The sequence below is a fragment of the Salvia hispanica genome, chromosome 3 (assembly GCF_023119035.1).
Source record: "Salvia hispanica cultivar TCC Black 2014 chromosome 3, UniMelb_Shisp_WGS_1.0, whole genome shotgun sequence".
Taxonomy (NCBI): Eukaryota; Viridiplantae; Streptophyta; class Magnoliopsida; order Lamiales; family Lamiaceae; genus Salvia; species Salvia hispanica.
In genome coordinates, this window is record NC_062967.1 from 33,676,953 (window position 1) to 33,686,340 (window position 9,388).

The window sequence follows — 9,388 nt, forward strand, 5'->3', positions numbered from 1 at the left end:
ATTTGGTCCTCACCATTATCCTTTTGATTATTTGGTCCTTCACAAATGAACTCAGACCAGAATCGGTCATAAATTAACATAACCGTCTATTTTAACGATCAACATCATTTAATTAAGTTTTGATCAAAATTAATCATTTTAATTATTTTGGAAAAATAAAAATATAATTGTTAAAAACACATAAACGAAGAACACTTCTTTCTTCCGCCGCGTGATCACGCGCCGCCGCCCACCGTCACAACGAGCACCGTTTTCACGGCCTCACCAAATCCAGCGGTGACTAACTGATTTCTTCGGAATGCCACACTCCGTCGTTCTTTTCCGCGCCGCACTTCATCATCCCTACTTTTTTAACCCTCTCTTCATCCTTCTTCTCAAGTACTCTTCTCTTCTTCCTTCTTTCCTTTCTTTTCTTCTACACACATATTCAAGTGCGAAATCCGGCACTACGCTAAGTTCTCAACTGTTATGGTGTACTGGATCCTTCTTCTTATCCAATTTTGGTTAATTATATAGTTTCACTGGTTTATTCATAGGTAATCTGACGAATTCCTCTTTATAACATGTCCCTTTTGTCAAATTGGGCTATTATACTTGATGTTGTGTTTCATTTGCTGTTGTAAAAGGTTTAGCGATTGTATGTTTTGAGCAATATGTTCATCAGCTACGGTAAGAGTAGAGGTTAAGCAATTGTGTGGTTTATGTCTAGTCAATTTAGGTATGAATCGGGCGGTTGTTGCAGCCGGAAAGAGGAAGAGAGCTAGTGAACCACCTCTAACAAGAGATGTGCAGCAGATCCTTCATTTGATCCTTAGCAAACAGGGCTCCGGCATTAAAATTTTACCTTGACTGGTCGAACGCGGCTGATTTTGAGTCGGAGTTCGTACATGAGGGTTTTGAGGCGGCATGGGTTGCGGCGGCGGGTGTTGAGTCGGCCGAGGGTTTGCATTTGGATGTAATTGTTTAAATATATTATGTTTCTTTTACTTTTTGCTAATATATAAATTAAGAACTTTAATTTGGTATAACTAATTATCATTACTAATTTAATTTTGGTCAAAACTTAATTAAATGATGTTGACCGTTAAAATAGACGGTTATGTTAATTTATGACCGATTTTGGTCTGAGTTCATTTGTGTGGGATCAAATAATTCAAAAGATAATATTAAGGACTAAATTGATAAAACGGAAGATGTTAATTTATGACCGATTTTGGTCTGAGTTCATTTGTGTGGGATCAAATAATTCAAAAGATAATATTAAGGACTAAATTGATAAAACGGAAGGACCACATTTGACTTTTTACTCTTATAAAAACAGTTAGCTAAACGATTCATTAAAATTAAAGCATTAAATAAGAATTAACTACTGCAGATCACATTAAAAAAAACATTCAACAAAATGCCAAATGAAATGGTTGTTGAAGTCTGCAACTGCAAGACTGCAATTGCCACTGAAACACCAGATCCGCCCACCTTCACGGCGGCCCGACCAACTCCGCCGCCTAGATACCATAAGATCGGCTCTCCGATTAGTCTTTCTTTGCTATGGAAATAATTGTTTTTTGAAACATTATTTAACCTTAAAAAGTACTTGGAATATCACGATTAGCTCCCTCAACCATTTATTGAAATTTTATTTTTATTCATAACCCAATTGATGATTGGCTATTGAAATTCTCACTTATGACTACGGTATTCTTATCACGGTGTTGGTATTTCTTGGGCAATTCCGTTCTATTCTGGAACATAGTTGCCGGAGAATTCAGGATCGCAGAGGATCGGAGAACGGCCATCGAGAATCAGTCGGAAGAACTGGAACTTAGAGAACTTGTAGAGCTAACGGATACTATATGATGTGATATAGAAAATAAGCATATTTGCATTCATTGATGTAATATGTGTATGCACATTGCATTTCATTTTTCAAGTCTTCTTCGTAACTCATAAACAACATAGTGTAACTGCCTGGCAGTTAACACAACTAAGCGCTAACACTCTTTTACTGCTAGCTTCTTCTTGTTGGCCATCTTCCTTTCTTTACATGCATCATTTTCTTATTATTTGATGTTTGTTCAGGCTTCACTTGAGGATCTTGAGCTGAAGTTGCTCGATGAAATGCCTCAGTGACTGATTGCGGCTACATTCCGTCTCATATTCCTGGGAAGAATCAAACATGACATGGATAGCCTTAATCTTAGCAGTGCTAGTGCTCTGGTTTGCTTCTCTCTGCAAAGTTTTTCTGGAATCTATGTCCGCTTCAAAATCAGCATTCTTAAATGATGGTAATTCATGTTTTTTGTCAATGAGCATGTGATGAACTGCAGCATTTCAAAACTAGGCTCACTTCGGTGCATTCACCCTAATTAAATCCCAGTTGTGATTAATAAATCCTAATTAAGTTTGAAATATGGCGGACGCACTGTGCACAACAGCACCAGGCTGCAAACAAGTTTTTGATACTCCACTTCTTAATTACTGTTTTATTCACTCTCCAAAAAGAAACTTGGTATGCTCATCAGCAATCCATAAATCTGCTCTGTGATTGGTTGTATATACACATATATACAATACTTGAATGTTTTTTGTTGGTTTCTTGAGTGGCAGGTGCTAGCTCTACAAGGAGAAATGTCTTGGTGGTTATTGCTCATCCTGATGATGAGTCTATGTAAGATTGAAATTTTGTTATTGCCATTTGATGTCAAACACCTTTTATGATTTGTTGAATACTTGTTCTCTATCTTTCTCGTGCTCGGTCCATTTGGGTTTAACGTATCGTTTATTGTTCCATGCATGCAGGTTCTTTGCTCCTGTGATTAATTACCTGACTTCCAGGCATCATAATGTGCACATACTTTGCATGTCAACTGGTAATGCTGCCACATGTACTTGTACAATTTTCATAATATGCCAATAGAATTTTACCCCACTCAATATTTGTTATCCCTGAATCCTAAACTACCAAATTTGTAACTAACAATGTTGTAAAAAAGTCATTACCTCATCATGATAGTTTCCAGAACCATTGGGCTTTATTTGTAGAGGTCATGAAACTTTTTTGAACAATTTTTGAACCACTTGTGACTGAAAAGATTTACGCTAAATCCATGCAAGAAAGTGTTGTTGAAGTTTTCTAAGGATTACTGATAGTTTTGGCTTCTTTTCAAGCATAGTATTCAATTGACAGAAATAAAATCATCAACCTTATCAGCCTAATAGCACTCCTACACCGGTTCCTTCTAAAATCAGAGGATATAAGGATATAAAATAATTAAAGTGGAGAACATGTTAGTAGGAGATAGCATAATATAGATAAGACTCTTCTCTACAATATTCTCTCTTACGTTACATTATCTATTATTTTTCCAAAACGAGTGCAAAAAGAAGCACCTCGCTTATGGTGGGACTGAGGGAGTACAATTTTAGATCTTCTAATCTATGTTAGAGGGATTTCATTTTTTTTATATCAGAGCTGTAACGAAATTTAGCTGTTAACATAGACCAAAACCAATTTATTGTTTGTAAAGATATTTGATTAGTTAGTACTCCATAGAATATTTTTCTCTTAGGTTTTGTGAATTACAACACTTGGTGCCTGGTGGTAGTGTAGGCAATGCAGATGGCATGGGAAGTGTTAGAAAAGAAGAGTTACAGCTGGCCTCTGTGGTTCTCAAGGTTTGAATTTTGATTTTTGGTTTGTGGATATTCTCCTAATTTCATCGTGAATGATTTCTATATGGTTCCTGACTAAAAACTTTTCCAAAAATACTCCAATTGCATTATATGCAGATTCTAGCACAGCAAGTGACCGTACTAGATCATCCAGATTTGCAGGTTTCTTTAGAAATCTCTCTCATATGTTGGCACTTAATCCCTCTGTCCCATTTAATGTGACTCATTTTCCTTTTCGGGATGTCTCACCTAAAGCGACACATTTCCTAAAATGGAAACATAATCATATACTTTATTATCTCTCCTACTTCATTCTCTCTCCACTCAACTCACAAAACAAAACTGCAAAAATACCATGCCGAAAAAGAAACCTTTCGCTTTAAGTGGGACAGAAGGAGTATTTTCTATTTATTTCAGGTGCTAACATAATGTTAAATTACATACTACTACTAGGATGGTTTTGGCAATGTGTGGAACTGGGATTTGTTGGCTAGCATCATTGATGAGGAAATTCGTACCCATTCTATTGACTTGGTAAGAATGTCCTGATTATCTCTACTTCTCCACTCAATGGACACTTATGTTGATAGTTTGAGTCGTTTGTGCTGGTGGAGCCACAATTTGGTAGCACCTGTGCTCATTCTTCAGTTTATTGATCCGGTATTATGTTAAGCTCTTGTGTTTTCGTTTCTAGATCATTACATTTGACAATTATGGTATCTCGGGTCATTGCAACCACTGTGACGTTCATCAAGGAGTAAGGTAAGAGCAAGAAACTCTTAGGTTATGCTCTGTTGGTCATATGTCAATTCAGAGAAGTTCCGGTGTTGTGTGCATGTGTTTAAATTGGAAATTAAGGAAATTCTAGTAGAATTGAGCAACATGTCAGTCTGTGAGATTGCTCAATGAGATGAATGCATGTCTTAGTTTTTCTTTTATTTAAAAAGATTGTATTGGAATGGTGGTTCGTTAATATTTTTCAACCAATACATATCCTAGGACTATTAACTGCAACTATGTTGGAGGCATTAGGTGAGGAACTTGACACTAATAAGCTTCTTTTCTTTTTAACCCAGAAAGCTCATGCATGATGCCTTGGGGGGAAGACATCTCGAGGCCTGGGAGATTGTAAGCTATCCTTGTCATTTGAAATCTAAATTCATGATTTAGATGTTTCTGCTCAACATTTGTAAATTGTCCTTATGTAATATCTTAAAGTCCGAAATTGGTCCCACATATTTTTCAAGTCTTAATAAGCTTTACAACTACAATATTTGGACTAAGTATATTTTTACAAGTTTTCATCATTTTCAGATAAGCCCTAACATAGTGCGCAAGTACATCGGACCATTGGATATTTGGTTATCCATCATGTTTAGCCGACTTGATAAAGATGGACTATCACATTGCTTGCTTAACTTAGATCTCCGTAAAAGTTATGCAGCTATGGCTCAACACTCCAGCCAATGGGTTTGGTTCGTCTTTCTTGTGAACTCATATCAAAAATTTTCTTTTTCAATTTCTGGTGCATATATTTATGACTAATTCTTTCTTCTGGTTTTACTTCCTAATGCAGGTTCCGAAAACTTTTTGTAACATTTTCGAGTTGTACCTATGTTAGCACCCTTAAGAAGATCGCGTAAGTCTGCAGCCGAAGGTACATTGATCTAGACGGAGGTCACGGAGCTATGATTTATGGTCTTACATCACCCATGGTGATTGGCGAGTGGAATGAACTGATACATGATAGTACTATGACTAGCACTGTTTTCATTTCTATTCCACAACATTAGTTTTGAATAACGAGTTTATTGTGTGTGGGGATTTTGGATGAAATGGCTATGGACGACTGGTGGCTTGGTGCCAACATATATATTTATCTTTTTGGATGACTTAATTTTTTAAAAACAGTGGCTATATGTCTGGAACCAAAACTGTCGCCGCCTTTTAATGTTAACACAGCCAGACTAACTCTCTTTGATTATCTCACACACTCACAGCATGAATAATCGCACACACAGAGAAAACACACATTGATTTTTTGATGAAAAGTAGAGAGAGTTTTCTTGGAGAAAGGTATTTCCCTTTATTGATTAATTCTGACTCTACAAGATACAAGAACCGAGCTATTTAAAGCTGGCATAAGAGTGGTAACTGCCACTAACTAACTGAATCAAGAAAGAAGAAACTTAAACCTCCAACGGCTATTTCCTAACAAACTAACTAACTCTAACGGCTAGTTTCTGGATGCTTCTTTCTCCTCTTCTGCCTTTCTTCTTCTAAGTCTGAGACTGAAATGTGCACTCACTTCTTACAATTCTCCACCTGAGTACACACTTTAGTCTTTGAGGCAAACCTTGATCAATGTCTTGCAATGATCAAACTTGTCAGCTGGATTATGTAAGTGTCAATCTTGACAACCTTCACTCTTCCCTTTTCTGTTTCATCCCTGATAAAATAAGCCTGACATCTATGTGTTTGCCTCTTTCATGAAAATATTGATGTTTAGCCAAACACATAGCTGAGCTGCTGTCACAATGTACCGCCATGGTTCTCTGATCAAAACCAAAGTCTGAAATCACACCTTGAATCCAGAAGCTCTCTTGTATTTCTCTTGCCTTTATCTCTAGCAATCTGGTACTCTCTAGTAGTCTCTGATGTACCTCCACCTTGACTAGAAGCACCTACATCTTCAGCCTCTGACTCACTCACAGAATCACTAACTCCACCTACATCTTGGCCACCTGACTCCACCTTAAAGAAGTCACTGTCAGCTTCATCAGGAATTGGATCCTTCTTCAGATAGGGCATGTGAGTTTCAGTGAACACCACATCCCTACTGATGATCACCTTTTGCTTACCAGGCTCAATACACCAGAGCCTATACACTTTAACCCCCTTCTGATAGCCTAGCATAATACACTTCAGAGCCCTAGCTTCAAGCTTACTTTGTCTAGTATGTGCAAATGCTGCACATCCATACACCTTGTACTTTGAGTAATCACTATGAGCTCCATACCACATGTAATCTGGAGTTTCTGACTTTAGAGCTGTAGTAGGGCACTTGTTGATTAGATAGGCAGCAGTATACACTGCCTCTCTCCAGAATTTGCTGCTCAAACCAGAGCTTAGAAGTAGGCATCTCACCCTCTCCAAAATAGTCCTGTTCATCCTCTCTGCAACCCCATTTTATTGGGGGTTGCATGGGACTGTCCTATGCCTTTTCATGCCCTTCTCTTTACATCACATGTCAAACTCAGTAGAAAGATATTCTAGGCCATTATCAGTCCTATGGCATTTCACATTCCTACCTTTCTCTAACTCTACCTCCTTGCACCACATTTTAAATTTCTCAAAAGTTTATGATTTTTCTCTCAGAATATAAACCCACAGCTTCCTTGTATAATCATCAATAATAGACAAGTAGTATCTTCCTCCACCAACAGAATTAACAGGAGAAGGACCCATAGGTCACTGTGTATGTAGTCAAAAGGAGTTGTAGATGAGTGTATACCTGTAGGATATGGGGCTTTCTTTGCTTTCCCCATAACGCAATGTTCACAGGAATCTAACTTGCTGCAGACTTCTCTAGGGATTAGACCCTTTTTCACCCATTCTTCATGCTTACCTCAGCTGGATGGCCTAATCTCATGTTCCACAGCTTCATATTATCAGTAGATATTGAATGGCTTTCTCCATCAACAGCCTCAACAGTTAGGTAGTAAAGTGTATACTCTTTTTCACTAGAATTTTTCCCTGACTCATCAAGATATTGAAACCTTTCTTTTCACGCACCCCCAAAGAGATCAGATTCCTCTTAACTTCAGGAATGAACCTTACTTCTGTCAAGATCTTGATAGAGCCATCTTGAAGCCTCAGCTTCACCTTCCCAACTCCTCTAATCTTACTGATGTGGTTATTTCCAAGTAGAACTGTTTCATCTGCCTCCTTGAGATCATGAAACCAGCTCTTGTTGGGCCACATATGGAAACTGCACTCAGAGTCCATAATCCACCTCTGATTTACCCCCTTATCTACTACATTCAGAAGTTGGGCAGGAGGATCTACACCCTCTACACAATCAGAGGTGTTCTGCCCCTTGCCCTCAGATGCTTGCTTCCTCTTCCAAGCGAAGCAATCTTTCTTTAGATGCCCAGGCTTCTTGCACCAGTGGCATGACCTGGTTTCCTTTTGAGTATCAGAAGTGGATCCCTTGGAATTATCCTCATACTTCTTCTTGAATTTTGGCTTCTTGAATTTCTTTACATTTAAGGCCTCTGAGGCTTGCAGATCAGACCCCTTGCTGGTATTTCTCTGAAGCTCTTTAGCCATCAGAGCTGAATAAACTTCTGTGTATGTGATAGGCTTGTCTCTGCCATAGATGATGGCATCACTCAGTTGATCATAAGAGCTAGGTAGGGCATTGAGTGTAAGGATGACCTTATCTTCATTTGAAATCTTGACATCCACGGAGCCAAGATCATCAATAATCTTGTTGAACTCCTCCAGCTGCTCTATGATAGATCTGTCAGTAGCAAAGTTGTAAGAGTAGAGCCTCTTCTTCAGATAAAGTCCATTTGCTAGAGACTTAACCAAATAGACCTCATCTAATTTCTCCAGAATCTCCATACCAGTCTTGCATTCTTGCACATCCCTTAGAACTTTGTCTCCCAAGCACAAGATGACTGCACTGTGGACCTTGAGTTGCATTTCATCCATCTTGGCCTGAGTTTTTTCATCAAGAACTGCTGGAGCCTTCCCTTTCTCTGTTGCAAATGTGAGAACCGCAGCTAAACCCTGCTGAATCAACACAACCTTCATTTTAATCTTTCATAGGCCATAATCATTTTTGCCTGTAAACTTCTCTGCATCTAGCCTTGCTGCCATCTTGAAAATCGTCTGGAACTCAGCTTCAAGATTTCCCATCGGACGGCGCCACTTTTTAACATAGCAAGACTAACTCTCTTTGATTATCTCACACACTCACAGCATGAACAATCACACACACACACAGAGAAAACACACACTGATTTCTTGATGAAAAGTAGAGAGAGTTTTCTTGGAGAAAGGTATTCTCTTTATTGATTAATTCTGGCTCTACAAGATACAAGAACCGAGCTATTTAAAGCTGGCATAAGAGTGGTAACTGCCACTAACTAACTGAATCAAGAAACAAGAAACTTAAGCCTCCAACGGCTATTTCCTAACAAACTAACTAACTCTAACGGCTAGTTTCTGGATGTTTCTTTCTCTTCTCTTCTGCCTTTCTTCTTCTAAGTCTGAGACTGAAATGTGCACTCATTCTTACATTTAAGATTTCAGTTTCACAAAAGACATAATTTCATTGCAGCAAAAAAAGCGATTCCATCACTTGGTGGCCCCCACACTTTGGCCCGACATCATGTAAGGGGTTCAATTAGGGTACGTAGTAACCTATTAAGGGGGAGGCCTTAACCCACTAGCTGCCAGAAGCCCATCTTTCAAGGTTTTATATTTGTGCATTTGTGCTTGAGAGATGGAAGCAATTACACGATAGTAGTGGAATTTGAACCTAAACTCATTGCAATAAGATCTGCCCCTCCGTTGTCAACTGTGCTGCCTATGCGGGCTAAAAAAGAAGAAAGAAAAAGAAGACATAATTTCATACACAAGGTGTATGTGAAGCTAACATTTCTACCATTTAAAAAAAGGAATCAACTTTTCAGTCAGTTCGGAT

The 9,388-nt window shown here is 38.4% G+C and overlaps 1 protein-coding gene across 2 annotated transcripts; it reads left to right on the forward strand.

Annotated features, from left to right (window-relative positions):
* Nucleotides 1-1,401: 1,401 nt before the first annotated feature.
* On the forward strand, nucleotides 1,402-5,580 carry LOC125209990 (probable N-acetylglucosaminyl-phosphatidylinositol de-N-acetylase). 2 transcript variants are annotated; one of them, XM_048109570.1, is made up of 10 exons: nucleotides 1,402-2,285; nucleotides 2,602-2,668; nucleotides 2,800-2,870; nucleotides 3,611-3,675; nucleotides 3,790-3,834; nucleotides 4,126-4,206; nucleotides 4,367-4,434; nucleotides 4,749-4,800; nucleotides 4,987-5,147; nucleotides 5,249-5,580. In XM_048109570.1, exons 1-10 carry the CDS (start codon nucleotides 2,177-2,179, stop codon nucleotides 5,313-5,315), a joined length of 786 nt encoding a protein of 261 aa, XP_047965527.1. In that variant the 5' UTR covers nucleotides 1,402-2,176; the 3' UTR covers nucleotides 5,316-5,580. The 2 variants fall into 2 exon arrangements, with proteins under 2 accessions (XP_047965527.1, XP_047965528.1); XM_048109571.1 differs by having other exon boundaries at nucleotides 2,608-2,668.
* The last annotated feature ends 3,808 nt before the right edge of the window (nucleotides 5,581-9,388 follow it).

Excerpts from the sequence above, each read along its gene's own strand:
- LOC125209990 (XM_048109570.1), top strand. The coding sequence starts at position 2,177 with ATGACATGGATAGCCTTAATCTTAGCAGTGCTAGTGCTCTGGTTTGCT. Across the intron at positions 2,286-2,601 it reads ATCAGCATTCTTAAATGATG|TGGCAGGTGCTAGCTCTACA; the intron begins GTAATTCATGTT and ends TGGTTTCTTGAG. Across the intron at positions 4,801-4,986 it reads ATCTCGAGGCCTGGGAGATT|ATAAGCCCTAACATAGTGCG; the intron begins GTAAGCTATCCT and ends CATCATTTTCAG.